This window comes from Terrapene carolina, unplaced genomic scaffold (genome assembly GCF_002925995.2).
Source record: "Terrapene carolina triunguis isolate 2854851 unplaced genomic scaffold, T_m_triunguis-2.0 Scaffold165, whole genome shotgun sequence".
Lineage (NCBI taxonomy): Eukaryota > Metazoa > Chordata > Testudines > Emydidae > Terrapene > Terrapene triunguis.
Genome location: NW_020664516.1, coordinates 2,263,221 through 2,279,939, shown reverse-complemented (window position 1 = coordinate 2,279,939; position 16,719 = coordinate 2,263,221). Strand labels below are relative to the sequence as shown.

The following is a 16,719-nucleotide window of genomic DNA, read 5'->3' as shown; positions in this document are numbered from 1 at the left end:
GGCTCCCCCGTCGACTGCGCTACCGCCGCTCGCTCTGGTGGAGTTCCGGAGTCGACAGTGAGCGCGTTCAGGGATCGATATATCGCGTCTTAACGAGACGCAATCTATCGATCCCGGATAAATCGATTGCTACCCGCCGATACGGCGGGTAGTGAAGACGTACCCAGTGAGAGGAGGAGGGGCGAGTACACAACATGCTGGGGGAGGGGGAGCTTTGCTGCCGGCTGCCCTGCAACATCAGGACAGAGCCCCAGGCACAGCAGCACCAAGCTTCCGGGAGAAGAGAGGCTGGGCCGGGGCCCCTTTGGAGCATGGGCCCGGCGCAGTGGCCCCACTGGCGCCATTGTAAATCCGGTATTGCCTGTATCCCAACAATCTCTCTCTTGTGGGCAGCATAACCTCTTCAGCCCTGCGTCTTTTTGGTATCTACTGTTCTTGGGCTTAGTAGAAGGGAAGCAGTGGAAGTAAGATTGCTGTTGCTTGTAGGAAAAATGATTCTATCGATTAACTCCAGCCGCACTGGTAAAGGTCAATCAGTTTCATGCCATGATCAGTCCTGTGCAAGGTATTCCTCTGCTGGTAAAGTAGGAAGCAGCACGAATGTACTATGGTGTAAGGAGATTTTAATGAACCTGCACATTAATGAAGGAAAAATAAACCTTTGAAGGATCTGTGTTAGTTTTCAGATTCATCCTGCCCATGGAGGGAACTGTTCATTAGAAAACATGGCCGCTCCAATGACAGCGAGATATGGGAAATCTGAGGTTTTCTGTTACTTAGAGACCAGCCTCCTTGACCATGTAGAGAAAGAGACAGAGGAGGGGGAGTTGGGAGACACATGACATGCCTTCAGAGTCTGTAGGAGAGCACTTAGTAATTAGTGACGTTTGGTTTGATCTTTGCCTCTACTTCTGCAAATGCCTGAAAACAAATTAAAGGCAGTGGGGCAGTTTCATCCATGTAGTAAAGCACCACAGATGAATTGAGCTCCTTTCCTTTAACCAGTCATTCAGTTTTCTGTGTTGCCTTTTCACCATTAATAGTGTATTTAACTAGAACCCAGTAATTGTAGACCAAATGGTGTGAGACTCAGACATCAGAATCAAAACTCAGAGAACCACTGTTTCACTTAAACCAACTAAAAAAGACCAAAGAGATTATTATCGAATCTCTTTAGATGTTAATGCGCCTATTGTATTGCTTTTCCCACCACTGCAGGTTCCAAAAATACTTGGGCATTGGAGCATTTTCCTGTATACATCCTCCAGGTTCATCCAAGCAGTGTTGGGCAGAATCCAGTGTTCTGGATGCTTTCCCTGAGGATGAATGATACATTCATTCGTTATTAAAATAATAATGTCAACTAACATCACATACGTTGGATTATGCTATCACTGGAATGGGACAAATCTGCCCCGATCTATCTCCTTTGACCTCAGGGGAGTTACCCCCGGGATCGGTTTGACCCAGGGAGTCCGAAATACAGCACTATCTTCCAAAATAAATTGTTTGAAGTGTTCTAGCCGTGTTGGTCTCAGGTTATGAGAGAGACAAAGGTAGGTGAATCAATCTTTTATTGGATTAACCACTGGTGGTGGACGGGACAAGCTTTCGACAGCAGTTGGTCCAATAACAGATGATATCTCACCTATCTTAGCTTTCCCAGAAGAGGCACATTTGGAAAATGGCAGCAAGGAACAGGAGATGTTCGTGCTTTGCGGAGCTGAGGGGGATCTCCGAGGTATCTCTGTGCTCGTTCACAGCTTCTCCTGCTTACCAGATAGGAGTTGCCAGGCTGGATTAGACCCAGGGCCGCCCAGGCCAGTGTCCTGTCTCTGACATTGGCTCAGAGGCCTCGGAAGAAGGTGCAGGACCCTGAAGCAGGTAGTTATGGGACAAACATCCCCCAGGAAATACCCCCATCAATTAGAGGCTGATTTACGCCCTGAAGCCAGGGGGATTTACATCCCCTCCAAAACTCCTCCTTGGTTCCTGATTGCTATTTAAATCCTTTCTCTCGTAAATCTGCATGTTCTTACAGAATATCCAGTCCTGCTGGATTCCTGCTGAGCTCGTGACCACAGCGACACATTTGGAAGACTGTTTCCTGTCTCTTGCTTTCCTTGAATGTCCCCTTATCTGCGTGTTATGAGTACGTGGGAAGCGAATCTGAAAAGAACCCTTGGTATTGACTCTCCTGTTCTGCTCGTTTCCCCTCAGCTATTTGACCAAGTCATTGAAGCTGAAATCACGCTATGCAATAGCGGGAAGGTTGGATTTGGGTACATGGTACTGAACACGAGCCAGGCCTCCGCCGACAACCCTCCGCCAGGAGTGCCACTGATCCTGCCTGCCACTGTGAGTATTGTGACAGATGGATGGAGCCCTGAGGGGCTAGAGTTAAAATCCTGGCACTGCCCGCCAGAGGCCCCACAAGTGCTGGCGACTGGGCTGATCGCCATTCCTAAGGGAAGCCCCCTCCTTGGCACAGCAAGGGCGATTGTCTAGCTGTGTTGCCAGAGGATGAGGATGTAAATCCAGCAGGGGAGATGATGGAAGGTTATAGCTGCTGGGAGCTAGTGAAGGTCAAATGGATGTGCTCCTTAATAGACTCCGAGTGGCAGGAGGCTCCCCCATCAAACGACCAGCTGCAGGCAGCTCAAGTGCTTTGGCCACGCTTTGAGCCCTGGCTGCTGGGAGCTTTGGGTTTGTGCTGACGATGGAACTGGATTGCACAGGTTCTTTTTTCTTCCCAGCAGAACCTGGGTCACATTGCCCAGCCCAGCCCAGCCAATCTCAGAGCCTGGTCTGTAACCCAGTAAGATATACTCCTTCCCCACCTGCCCAATCACAGACGCCAGCTTATCCACCCACTCCTTCAGCACGAGCGTGCTGGCGTGTCTCTTTCAAGTGCTCAGGCGTATACTTGTACTGGCACATTTCGTTTAGGAACAGTCCTTGCTGTTTTTATGGGCTCAGAGAAGATCTCAGGAGTGAGGAAAGCCCAGTGTGTCTCTGTTGCTCAGTTTCTCTTTCTCTCACACTCCTGCTTTCTCCCCAGACCTCTGAGTCACCTCCACTCGACACAAACCTGCATGCCTCTGCACTCGCTTGTGTTCTCTGCTTTGATGGGCTTTGCATGCAGCTTGTGTTTATTCTCCTTAGCGCAAAGTACTGCCTGAGGTCCTGATGGTCCTTGTGCTGCTGGATGGGCTGGGCTGGGGGCTGGAAGGCCTTCCCCTGCTCCCATGACTCTGCAACAGGCCCCCACCTAGGGTGACCAGATGTCCCGATTTTTGGGTCTTTTTCTTATATAGGCTCCTATTACCCCCCACCCCATCCCGATTTTTCACACTTGCTGTCTGGTCACCCTACCCCCACCAGAGCAGTCTCTGGGCTCTGGGCAGCAGGATGTTAGGGGGTGTCGCCCATAGAACTAGCTTAGCCTTTTCTTTTCCTCAGCAGTAACTAGACTAGACTAGACCCCTGTTCCTCCAGCTCATTACATTAGTATCTGTTGGCAACCAATACAATTATTAACCATTAAAGAATAAAGCTACAGGGGGGCCAGGAGGAGTTGGAGCCAATCCCTCTCTCCTGTTCACCTGCCCACAAAGCGGGACCGATGCAGCGGGGGAACCAGTCCATGCCATTAAGCAGATTGCTCAGCCCCAAATGGAAGGAGAAGCCCCATCTCACTGCCTCTGTATAGGTCTGGGAAAGCCACAGCCTGCCCCTCATGCTGCAGTGATGTCCCCTCGGCAGTGTGACTAATGTACCTGTTACATCCTTGGGAGTAGCAGTTTGAGGAAGAAATCACTGGAGACACAGAGAGCTGTAAACCTTACAACCAGCCATTTATTGCCACAACAGTGCTTATTGCTCATTTCAAGTCTCCTCTTTCCCAAGGAGAGGAAGCCAAATGGCTCTAATATTTCCCCATAACTTTCCTGAAGCCTGGTATCCTCGCATAGATGAGTCTCTGATGCCCTCTGCTGCAGCCTCTCTGAGACTGTGATCTCTTGCCTGAGGTACAGCAAGCAGGACTGCCCGGGATTCTGGATGGGGGCTAAGTGCTTTGTAACGGCTGCTGCCCCTCTGCTAACACAGCCGAGGACCTGGTCTGTGCTGAGCTTGTGTTCCCCAGGGATTTCCACTGCGCTGTGCCCAGTGAGCATGCTGGCTGATTGCTCTGTTGAACAAAGATTCTGCCCCCCAGTACAGCACTGTGGGGAGCAAAGCTGAGGAAATTCCATTGGAATGGGACAGAGGGGTGACACAGGAGGGAAAGCGGCACCTTCCCTATTGCACAGGTGCCAGTACCGTTGTCTGACAGACCCTGCCTGAGTGGGGCTCCAGGTCTGGGGCCACCAGAGCCAGGGAATAGCCACTCTGCATGGAAGGCTGCCAGTCAATCCTGCAGAGCATCAGCCGAGAGAACCTGCAGAAGCTTCCTGCTGCTCAGAGCAGCATTGCCACCTGCTATATACGCTCCCCTGCCCCCTGACCAGGGTTATCCGTGCACGGGGAGCCAAAGAAAGCTGGCGGTTGGTGCTGGGGGCTAGGCAGGGAGGAGCACAGCAGCAAAAAGAGGATCCCCCACATTGGGGAGATCCCCTGGTTTTCTCATAGATGTTGGCCGTACGTGAGTTCTAAAGACTACAGCACCTACCAGCCCTGCGGCTGGACAGCTCACCTTCAGAGCCACCTCTGGAAGCCAGTGCCTTCTCTTACCTGCTGTTCTGCAGGACTCTCCGAGGTGCTGCCGCATGCCTGACTTCCTGAGCCGTGCCGTGCCGGAGCCACTCGGCCGGGGCCGGGGCCGGCGCTGCAGGGCCCGGGCCGGGCCAGGCCGGGCCGGAGCCGCTCAGCCAGGACCGGTGCCGGTGCCACGTGGCCTGAGCCGGGCCAGCCGGAGCCAGTCGACTGGGACCGGGGGGCCCGGGCCGGGCCGGAGCCGCTTGACCAGGACCGGCGCCACAGGGCCCGAGCCGGGCCAGGGCTGGGACCGGGCTGGGGCGCTCGGCGGGGGCCAGGCCAGGGCCAGGGGGCCGGGCCGGAGGGAGCCGCTCGGCCGGAGCTGGGCTGGGCTGGGCCGCGCCTCGCCTCGCCTCCCTGGAGTGCCCCCCCATCCCAGCTTACCTGCCTGCTGCTTGTTTCAGGCTTTCCGCGAACATCTGATTCGCGGGAAGCAGGGAAGGGGGAGGGGAAGGGAGGCAGAGCATTCAGGGGAGGAGGGGGAAGTGAGCTGGGGCCGGGGACGGGGTGAACAGCTGCCCGAGCTTTTGTTAAATTTAAAAGCCCTTTTAGAACCGGTTGTCCCAGAACAACCGGTTCTAAAAGGGCTTCTAAATTTAACAACTGGTTCCTGCGAACCGGTGGGAACCGGCTCCAGCTCACCACTGGATGTGTCCTTTCCAGGGCCGGTGCAAGGAAGTTTCGCGCCCTAAGCGAAACTTCCACCTTGCGCCCCCCCCCCCCCCCCGCGGCAGCTCCCTCCCCCGGGGGAGCCATGCAGCAGCTCCCCACCCCAGCTCACCTCTGCTCCACCTCCTCCCCGAGCATGTCGCCCCCGCTCTAATTCTTCTCCCCTCCCAGGCTTGCGGCGCCAAACAGCTGATTGGCGCCGCAAGCCTGGGAGGCGGGAGAAGTGGAGCGGCCGCTGCGCTGGGAGAGGGAGTCTGAGCCGCACGTGTCAGCGCGCCGCCGGCAGCCCAGCCCAGGAACGCTGTAAAAAAAAATTGGGGGCACTGCTTTTTGGCGCCCCCAAATCTTGGCGCCCTAGGCAACCGCCTAGTTTGCCTTAATGGTAGCATCGGCCCTGGTCCTTTCTCATTTCTGTCTCTCGTGGTCCTTCCCCCTCGGTGCTATTGGGAGGAGTGGATCTGCTGCTATGGGGTAGTGAAGATCAGTGACCTTAATTCTGCCCTTTGCCATTACAGAAACCAAGGACGTCACTCTGCGCTATGGGTGTCAAGAGTTATTTTTCCCTTCTGGGCCAACTCAAGCAAAACTTCCCCACACATTCAGGCCCTTGTGTTCCTAAAGTGATGGCCAGAGTCCTTGCTAGCCATCCCTTATCTAGTCAAGAGCACAGGCATCATGCCTGATTTACTCACGCACGGGCTGTAAGTGTGCAGGCAGTGGTGGTTGTGCAAATGGGCCTCTCGTTAGTGACAATCGGGCCCTGGATGTTAACTGGTGGAGCGGGGAGTGGGGGAGGTACAATAAAAGCTCCATGTTAGGGAACGGGGTTTGGGGTTTGGCAGGGACAGTAGGTTCTAGGTGACGCCACGCTTTGTCACATGTACTTACATAGCGCTCGTATCTGAGCGTCATGTCGTTATTCTCACAGCACCCTGGTGAGGCAGGGAAGTGCTCTTCGCCCCGGTTTTTGACAGATGGGGAACTGCAGCACAGAGAGACTAAGGGAACATCTGCACAGCAGCTGGGAAGTGTAATCCCCTAGTGCCTAAAAACAACAGCCTGGCTGCAGCAGCGTGGGCTTGCCACCCACGTTCAGCACTTCCAGCTCCATACGTGGGTGGCTAGCCTGGGCCACCTGGGCCACGCTGCTATTTGTAAGGGTGCTCATGTCGGTCCATCTACCTGCGGTGGGAATTATAGCTCCCAGCTGCTGTGAAGACAGACATACCTTCACTGATTGGCACAAGGTCACACAGGAAGGTAGTAAGGGAGAAAGGAATTGAACCTGGGTTTCCCCAGTCCAGGCTAGCAACTTAGCCACTCGGCCCCCCTTCCTCTCGCTGCCCTGGGTGAGCTTCTCCAGGAAGTTGCTGTGTTGAAATGTTTCAGAGTAGCAGCCGTGTTAGTCTGTATCCGCAAAAAGAACAGGAGTACTTGTGGCACCTTAGAGACTAACAAATTTATTAGAGCATAAGCTTTCGTGGGCTACAACCCACTTCTTCGGATGTGTTGAAATGTGCACCCTGCACAATTTCGGCCCAGCAACCTACTGGATGTGCCCAGCTACTGCAGTGGTTTGCCACACCCAGGATTCCATGCAGGCGAATGAAAACACTTCCCCTTTGCCAGCAGGAATGAAGTATTTTCCTAGAAAAGACTTTCCAAGCCTAGCACCTAGCTCTGGGCCTGCTTGGGTGACCAAGTGTGAAGGGCACAGGCAGCCTCTCTTCCCCCACTCACAGCCCTGTGCAATGTGGATGAGGGTGGGGGCACAGGGCCTGATCCCTGTTGGCTGTTACCCTCTTGGGTGCAAGCTGCCTGAAAGGGAGTGGGGTAAATTGGGGCTGTGGAGCTGGTTGGGCATAGTCTGTCCCCTCTCTGAGCCACAACTGGGGCCGAATCAGCCAGCAGTGCACCCTGAAGGCACCCAGGGCACATCCAGTCCTGCATTAGTACTGGTCTGACGGGGTAAGCCTCACAGTGTATTCTGACACAGAGGCTTGAGCTTATGAGTGCTTTTGGGTGTATGGAAGCTACAACACGTCGCTTGAATCCAGTGAGAGCAACTTCACTCATTCTGTTTGCTTCAGCTCGATGCCCTCGCTTCCTCACCTCTTGCCCCCACCCCAGCTCTTGGCAGCATCCCCATGTGTTCAGTGAACTCTCTGCCCGGTACCATGTCCTGCCTGTCTCCCTCCTGCTGCAGGGTTACATTGAATCCAAAAAAGAACAAGTGCTGAAGGTCTATTACCTGCCTGGTGTGCCTGAGGTCTTCCAACAGACCTTCCAGATACAGGTGGCCCACCTGGAGCCAGAGAGCATCACCTTGAAAGGAGAGGGAACCTTCCCCAGGATCTGCCTGGATCTGCCCAGAAACATCAAAGGTAGGGACACCCTGCCCACCACTCCCTCTTCTGCTCAGTTCCAGACACTCGCTGAAGGCTCTCTCTCCAGTACTTCCTTGCCTCGCATTCATAGGGCACCATCCCACGTACTTCCAAAGAACATGTAGGTTCTGGGAACCATAGGACTGGCAGGGACCTCCTGGGTCATGGAGTCCACTCCCTGCTATGGCAGGCAACTCCATCGGAGAAACTTGGCAAGCTCAATCCTAGCACTAGTCAGGTTGTTTGGCCCCACCTAGTCTATTGGCTCAAGGGATTGTTAACGAAATCTTCAACCTGTCAACTGCTGCTATCGGCATGTGGTATTTATTGAGCACTGACATGGCAGCAAATGCAGGAGAGGATGTGGTCTCTGCCCCAGAGACCGTACCATTGAGAGAGCCAGGTGATACAACAGAGGCCCAGAAAGGGTCCAGGTGAGCAAGGAGTTGTGGGGTAGGAGGGAATGGGGGCAGGGAGGGGTACAGCTCAGTGGGAATGAGACACTTGTATTGAGGAGGAAGATGAATGGGACCGGTGGAGGGATTCAGAGAGGAAGGCACATGCTCTGCATGGTGTGTGAGGAGAGGTCTTTTTCACAGCAGCATTTGGGATGTGCTGAAGGGGAGGGAAGTGGGGGGCCAGAGAGTAGGAGACTGGGGTTAGTCAAGGCAGGAGAAGACCCGAAGCAATGGAGAAGAGATATAACCACAGGGCTGCAGAGGGAAGGACAGGTTTGATCGATGCTGGAGAGGAAAAGCCGAAAGGATTTTGGAATAACCTGAATGGGGTTTGTGCGGGGAAGAGAGGACTCAGATCAGACATTGAGGTTGTTTGCTTCAGTGACAGGGAGGACAATGGAGGAAGGGAGCGAGCCTGCGAGGAAAGATGAGGGGCTCACTCTGGGTCATGCTTAGCTTGAGCTGGAGGCAGGACAGCAAGATTGAGAGGCAGTGACTGTTGTGCAAACACATGGAGTCGGCAAGGTAGATCTGGGGGGAATCAGGACGGGGAGAAGCCATGTCAGGTGAGCCAGGGACAAGAAGAGTCAGACGGGGGGAAGATGGGGAAGGGGAAGGGGATGGAGAAGACAGGGGAGGAGCTCTTGCCAGTTGTATCTATTTTGATTATGAAGGAACCAGCAAGTTCCTAGATGGGAAGGGAGGAGGACAGAACCAGGGGAGGAGTTTTAAGAAGAAAGTCAGAGGTTGAGCAAAGATCATAAGCGCTGGACCTAATTGGGAGAGAACAGAACTGATGGCAGAGCTGCAGGAGGAGAGAGCTAATCTGTAGGGAAGGAAGTATGGACTGTCCCTGCATTTTCCTCAGTGGGTCTCAGAGGTGGGGGGCCATGGTAGGGTTCAGCGAGGTTTCCTGGGTGTAACGGGGGTAGAATCTGGCTATAACCCGTGCTTATTTCCTGACCACCCATTGGTTCCTCCTTCAGGAAATGAAAGGTATGAGAATATCCTCAAGGAGGCAAAACAAAGAATAGAAGGAGAGACTCAGAGAGATGAGGCACTTGGCCACCCAGATGCAATGGCTGCAGAGCCATCCATGGACCAGTCTGGCACCATGGTAAGAAAGGCTGCTGTTTCCTTTAAGTGCTTCCTGCTGCCCTGACCACACCTCTCTGCAGCCACCCTTATTTTGGCCTGTACTGACTCTGAATGCCCCCACCTCCACGGGGTGACTGGCACTGTATCGTTTGTGTCACTGCAGCTGCATCCCTGGTAGGTTATCCACCACCACAGTCACCTGCCACGGTGAACGTGCCTACAGTTTGTAACTACTGTAGTTGCATTAGATAATGCTCTTCAGAAAATGTAACAATCTCAATAATACACGGCCTGACCCTGCAGCCCATACTGACCTGAGTAGTCCCATTGACTTCCAGTAGGACTAGATGCAAGTAAACACTGCAGGGCTGAGCCCAAAGAAGTGCACAGCCAAGAGAGGGATGAGACAAAGGCATAAACATTGTGCCTGGTTCTCTAGGTGCCTGGTGCAGCACAACACTCAGCATGCTACTGGTGTGTAGCATTTGGAAGCTTATGAAAGGAAGTACTGTATGACAGGTGATCTCTGCTAGCTTGGGTATCTTGTACTCAATTAGCTCAGGCAGTGGCTCTTCCCGGCTGGGAGCATGCCTTCGTTCCGCGGTGTAAAGCGCTGGTAAACCTTTGGGGCGGTGTCAATGTTTGGTAATGGGGATTTAGCTGGTTGCTGATGTGGGGAGGGCTATGTGTCCTACTCAGACCCAATATTTCTAGGTTCACCTGATCGTAGAGAACTGAACCATTTGAGTCTCCAGTCGAATCTATTCCAGAGTCTTGTTTATTTATGTTCTTATAACCATGCTCATCACGGTAGCATCAGACGTGCATGAAGTGACATGACTCACATCTGTCATGTGTGGTTTGTTCTCTTTCTCATCCTCTCCCCAACGGTTAATGTGAAGTTATAAACAACTCTGGGTGGGACTTTCCACTCCAACAAATACCCACTCATCAGTAGCTCGATTCCCTCAGGTCTCTGTAATGATATTCAGTTGAATTCTAGATTATCATTACGTTCCTAGATCTTTCTGTTTTCAATGCATTGCAGTCCATATTCTGTATAGACTCATGGCGATGGCAAAGAGCATTTAAAATAGTTCCCTGGGTGGGAAAACCTACATAAAATTGCATTACATTGTATCATATCATATCACACCTTAAATCTGTACTCCCACAATTAGCTGTGTTAGACAGACAGGTGTTCACCCTTCTGCCAGCAGATTTACTACAGTCCAGCCTGTATCAGTGATTGGAGTGGTCCTCCCTTGTAGGGGCCTGTTGCATTTCTCTTTAATAGTGACCATTTAGTGCATTCCAGTCCTCCACCGGGGACAGACAGGTGCTTGGAATATTGAAAGTTTCCTGTCTTGTCTGGTAATTGGCCTGTATATTTGCCTGGCTACTCAGTTTTTAATTCTGACTAGCCAGACAGAAAACCAGGTCATTTACCAGACTGACCTCTTATGCTATCTCCAGGCAAGGTGGCTTGCTGGTAGACTACAGCCAGATCAACATTTACAAATTAGATCAGCCTCACTACGTCACTTGGGGGTGTGAAAAAAATCACCCCCCCAAGCGCCGTAACCTCTGGTGTAGACATGGCTAGGTCGATGGTAGAGTTCTTCCGTCAACATACCTGCTGCTGCTCGAGGAGGGGGATTACCTACATCGACAGAAAAACCCTTCCATGGATGTATGAAGTTTCTACGCTACTGCGCTGCACCGCTGTCGCACTTGTAGGGAGACTGGTGGGGAGCTACATCCAGACTCAGCAGTGAGACAGGTGTTTGCCTTGTGGAAGGGATGACAGAGGTTGCACACAATGAGAATGGGGGCCTGCCTTCCGGGAAGAGCTTGTGCTTTCTAGAGCAGTGCTTCTCAAAGTGGTGGTCCGCGGACCGGTGCCGGTCCGCAAGCCATCGGCTGCCGATCTGCGGCGAGTTTCATAAGAGCGTCGAATAGGATAATAATATGGCACCGGTCCCTGGCACATTGGGAAAAAAAATTGCCGGTCCTATGAGAAGCACTGATCTAGAGGGCTTCTGCTGACCAGCTACTCTCTTTGCTTTCCCCAGTTTGACACTTGGCTGCAGATGGAAGTGGAGCGGCTGCTCATACAAGAACATGCCCTGGAGCAGCAGAAAGCTATTATCTCTGATCCCACGGAGGACTCCACCCTCAGCCAGCGTGCTCGCCGAAAGCTTGTCAAGTTAGTGATGGCCTGTTGCCTATTGGCCTGTGCAGGGTGCCTGCATCCACAGAACCACGTGGCAATAGCTCTGCACCTCAGCAAGGCCTGTTCCTGTGGGATACTGCACACCTCCTGCGAGCTGCTGAGTGTCCTCAATTCCCACTGACATTGCTGGGACCTGCAGGTGCTCAGCACCTCCCAGTGCCAGAGTTTGGAATTCAGGACTGGTTCCGATTCCGACTCCTGGGGGTCCCTCTGCAGCTCGCTGGTTGGAATGTGTAGCATTCCTTGCAAAAGATTCAGCAATTCCATCTTCCTGGTGTTGCTGGGCTGGTTTTGTCTCCAGCTCTCAGCCCAGCAGAGTCAGTCAAATTTATTAAAGTCAAATTGCCTTTTGCCAGGTTAATGCATCATTACTGGCAGCAGCCAGAGACCATCAAACCAGTTCAGACTGGGTAATAACCATTGCTGCTGATGGGCCATGGAGCAGAAGGCTTCACATGACAAGCTGACCAGACTGGGCATAACAGCAGGAAAATGTTCCACTGCTGAGTTTAGGAACTGGGAATTACACAGATATCAACTGGACAAGACTTAGCCCAAGGAGCTTGGCTACTGGTGGGATCACAGGGGTGCACAGACCAACAAGTCTTCTCATTACCCCTCCTTGAATGAGACAAAGACATCTCCCCTGGTCGGCTACGCCTTGATTCAGGAACATGCTTGTGCTTTTGACTTCACCTGCACCTAAGCATGTGCGTAGGGTTACTGGTATGCTTTAGTGCTCTCCAGAATAGTGCTGCCTTCCTGAATTGCAGCCCTAGCACCAACGAGGAACGGGCCTGCTTTGGAAGAGCCTCACCTCCTATCTAGGGGCTGAGGGCTGCATTCTAAGGGCGTTGGCATGGGTGAAACATGGTTACAGTGCAGAGAAACTTCACTGAAATGTATTGAAGCAATTTTGGCTGACCCAGCATTACGTTCATATGCACTAGGGACCTTTTAGTTCACGCCAGCAGGCTCCACATGGGCCAGTTAGCATGCAACACATTGGTGTACTTTAGAAATCATGCACTGCTGCCCATGTAGACAAGCTGTTAATGACACATCATTGGGAATTTAGACCTGGGGTTAGGCACTTAGGGCTGAATTTTCAAAGCAGTGAATGGTGCTATAACCACGGGACTTGCTCCTCTCTGAAAATGCAGCTCAGCTGAGCAGGAGGCTGTGACTGAAACTGAGCTCTCGTTAACTCTTTCAGAGCTCAGCTGCCTGAATACATCTTGGACTTTGGCTACATCATTCTTGGTAACATCCGAACTCACATTGTCAAAATCACCAACACCAGCCAGTTTCCTGTATCCTTCCATGCAGACAGACGGGCCCTGCATGATACAGGTAATGGGGATGAGATGCTTATGTGGGCTTTAACTAAATGGCAGCAGGAATCAAAGTTGGAATGAACCATCTCAGTCTGATGCAATAGTTCAAAATCTGTTGAATGTGCAGAGGTATTATGGGAAATCCCACCTCTTCCCATTGGGGCTTGCTGTTTCTTACGCTCTCCTCTGTCCAGTAACGCTCACCCCACGCGCCACTCGACCAGCTGCCTTTCTGCCAACTCTTACTTCAGGTGGAGGGACAGAGAGCCAGGTTCCCCTGGTGCAGGGCAGCTCTCAGCATACCAGCTCCTAGCCAATGCCCCGCCCACACACCCTGTTGGTGGGGAAAAGTTGGAGCGTGTCTGTGCTCCTTCGATTCTCAGCTGGCCGATGGTCCCATAGGGATCATAGCCAACTGGCATAAATAAGAGCAGCCCCTAAGCCCACTCCCAGGGCTGAGTGGCTCTGAGTGCAGGAGAGAATCTAGACCAGACTCTATCAAGTCTGTTCCTGCTCCCTAAGTGATCAATGGAAGCTTTACTGTTGACTTTAATGGGAGCAGGATTGGGCTCAGAGTCATCCTTTATGATCAGTGTCAGTGTTTCTCCAGGGATCAGTCATTAGGGAATTAGATGCTGCTGCAGTCAGCTCCTTCTTTCCTCCCCTTGCTGCAGCTTGGCCTGTGGCCTGGGCTCCCTCCGTCTGATAGCTGGAATGCAGGTTTGCAGCATGGGAGCACACAGACACACCTCGTTCATGGCAGACTTGAGCACAGCGCTTATTTTGTTATTAAACCTGCGTTTTAGACTCACATGCCAGGCTCTGATTACTTTGTTCTGTGTATGTACAGTGCCTAGCACAATGAGGTTCTGATATGTCACTAGGGGCCCTCACTGCTCCAGTGCTACCAACAGTAAATAATCATCCCCTTTTATAACACTAATGAGAACGTCTGGGTGTTTGTTTTCAACGTTTTGCTTTAAAATTACAGGGTCAACCAGTTCTTAGCCAAGTCCTGTTAGAAAGCAGTGACTGTGCTGGGAGAAAGGTCCTTAAAGCCACCTCTGGGGTGTCTGGTAGGGAGCTGCTGATTTGGAATCTCTGCAGAAGAGAGTCAGAATAGGTGGGATTTCAGCAGCTCAGTAACTTGTTCCAAACACTTGGGATGCTGAAGAGCAAAGTGAGGGGGCCTGCCCACGTACATGCAGAGCAGATGGGTCTCTCCTGTGCTCCGTTATTGTGGGTTGGGGTTTCTGGTGCTTTACTGGCTGAATAGTGACTTCCATTTCCACACTCTGATGTGCAGTGCTTTGTATGTAAAGTTGCTCTTTGCGTTAACAGGGATCACTCATATAAATCCCCAACCATGAGAAACTCAGGAGACTAGCCAGGATGTGTACAAGTGTTCACACTGGCTCAGCTTTGCTGTGTTATAATGAGTGTGTGTGTGTGTGTGTGTGTGTGTTTCTACTAAGTAGAATCAGAACTGCTGTGCTGTGTCCAGGGGCGGCTCTATGTATTTTGCCGCCCCAAGCATGGCAGTCAGGTGGCTTTCGGCGGCATGCCTGTGGAAGGTCCGCCGGTCCCGCGCCTTCGGCGTACCCGCCGCCGAATTGCCACCGAAACCGTGGGACCGGCAGACCTCCCGCAGGCATGCCGCCGAAGGCTGCCTGACTGCCGCTCTCATGGCGACCGGCACACCGTCCCCCGCGGCTTGCCACCCCAGGCACACGCTTGGTGCGCTGGTGCCTGGAGCCGCCCCGGCTGTGTCATAGGCCCTAGTGCTTTCAGCCAATGGAGATTCTCTTTTCCCTCTGGTACCTATGCTTTTGGAGCAGAGGGATCTGCTCTCCGTCACTCTGTCACCAGTAAGTTCTGGAGGGCTGTATTGTGACAGCTGCGAGGCGTAGTTACACTACGATTTCTGCAGACCTTAGGTTCTAAGTGGTTTTGTTATCTGTTGTTCAAGGTTTCAGCGTAGAACTGGACCGCGTGAAGAACCTGCCCTACTGTGAGACAGAAACGTTTGAAGTACGGTTTGATCCCCGCAGTGCCAACTTGCCCTTGGGAGATGTGGAAGTGCTCCTGCCCATCAAGGTATGAGGTATTCTCCAGCCCCGTAGCCTTCACTCTGCATCCCCTGCTGGTAAAGGTTTGAGTCACTCTCTTAGCCCAGCTTCCCCAGGCTGTCGCGATTGAAGTCTGCAGTTAGTTCTCCTCCAGACTTCTCACCGGGGGCTGTGTTGTGTACTCAGGTTGTGGCTGGCCCGACGTTTCACATCTGCCTTCGTGCCAAGGTGACCATGCCTTCGCTCTGCATCTCCAGCCACAAGCTGGACTTCTCCTCCGTCCAGTGTGGGCAGTGCCAGGTGGAGACCATCCAGCTCCACAATCAGCTGCAGGTCGCTTGCGAATGGTTCGTCACCAGCAATGAGCGCATCAAAAAGGTAAAGCAAAGACAGCCAGTGACGTCCCTGCCTCCTTCCTTTACTGCCGCTCCCCTTTGTGCCCTCAGGCCTCAGTTCCACAACCCTTTCTGCACAGAGTAGCACTTCCCTCAGTAGTGACTCAGTGAGTAAGGATTGCAGATCCAGGACCTACAGCAGAGTACCAGCCTCCTCCAGCAATACAGTCAGCTCACTAGGCCTTGGGTGCATTTTAAGACCCAACAGGCAAACAGCTGATGACATTTGCTGAGCTGATACATTTGAGCTGCTAATATCAAAGCTGTGAGCCAAGTGGGAATTCCCTTTTTAAGAACATCATGGGACAGCCTAGCGCCCTTTCATGCTCTGTTCTGCAAACAGGAATGTGCTTGATTCCTGAGCCGCATGCGTCACTCCTCAGGCCAGGAGACGCAGGGAGCACAAGGCTGCCCAGGGGATTGTGGGAAGAGGGAATGATACTCTGCAGCACCTCTGGTAGCGAAGCAAGGGCCAGCATTGATGAGCTCTGAAGAAAGTCTCACGCAGCCCTCCTCAGCCACGGCTGGTCCCTGCACTAAGGGACTTGGAGAGAGGAGAGAAGAGGAGGAATTGCTCAGCTGGAGATGGGGGAGGAGGTGGGAGAAGACCTGTTCTCAGCATCCCCTCCTCTGTTTTGAAGTTCCCACCCATACTGTTTATTTCTTGTAACTATCAGCAAGAGTAAAGTGGTTTTAGAACCTGGGTAATTGGAGCTGGCTCTGATTGTCTGGAACTTGTCATCTGTTAGCGCCTTGTCTCTCTACTAATTCCCTGGCCATCTCCTTGTCATTCTTCATCCCCAGCCTGAACTGTAACGTGCTTCTGTGTTTCTCATTGGCTAATTGAAACAGCTGTTTCTGACTGGCTACTTGGCTGGTCCGTGTTCTAGGGAGGCTGGGGCTGTAGCAGTGTTTCAGGGTCTGAGCTAATCATTTGGGTTTGGGCAATCAGGTGGATAAACACTTGCCAGCCAGTCTGCGGCGGAGGCTGCGTCAGGAATTCAAATCAAAGCCCCACATCTTTGAGATGATCCCCTCATCTGGAATGCTGGCTCCAGGGGAGCGACTCAATGTGCAGGTCAAGTTTGCGCCAGTGGAAGAGGTGAGATCGTCTAGTAATTACCAAAGAAGGGGGAGGCGGGGTGGTGTGGTGGTGAGAACCCAGGGTTGGTGCCTCTGTTTCCCCCTTTGTGCTCCCTTCAGTAAAGAGCTTTGAGATCTACAAGTGAACAGTACTACCCGAGTGCAAAGTCCTGCTATCTTACCACTTCTCTATGACCCCCATTGGGTATGGTGAATCAGGGCGACCACT

General features: G+C 52.6%; 1 protein-coding gene across 1 annotated transcript in view; it reads left to right on the top strand.

Annotated features, from left to right (window-relative positions):
• LOC112119564 (hydrocephalus-inducing protein homolog) overlaps positions 1-16,719 on the top strand; it is a 360,821-nt gene that overhangs the window by 238,895 nt on the left and 105,207 nt on the right. Inside the window, 8 exon segments of the mRNA XM_029912025.1 lie at positions 2,221-2,358; positions 7,634-7,811; positions 9,259-9,389; positions 11,446-11,579; positions 12,823-12,959; positions 14,913-15,040; positions 15,199-15,390; positions 16,360-16,509. Coding sequence (XP_029767885.1) covers positions 2,221-2,358; positions 7,634-7,811; positions 9,259-9,389; positions 11,446-11,579; positions 12,823-12,959; positions 14,913-15,040; positions 15,199-15,390; positions 16,360-16,509 — 1,188 coding nt within the window.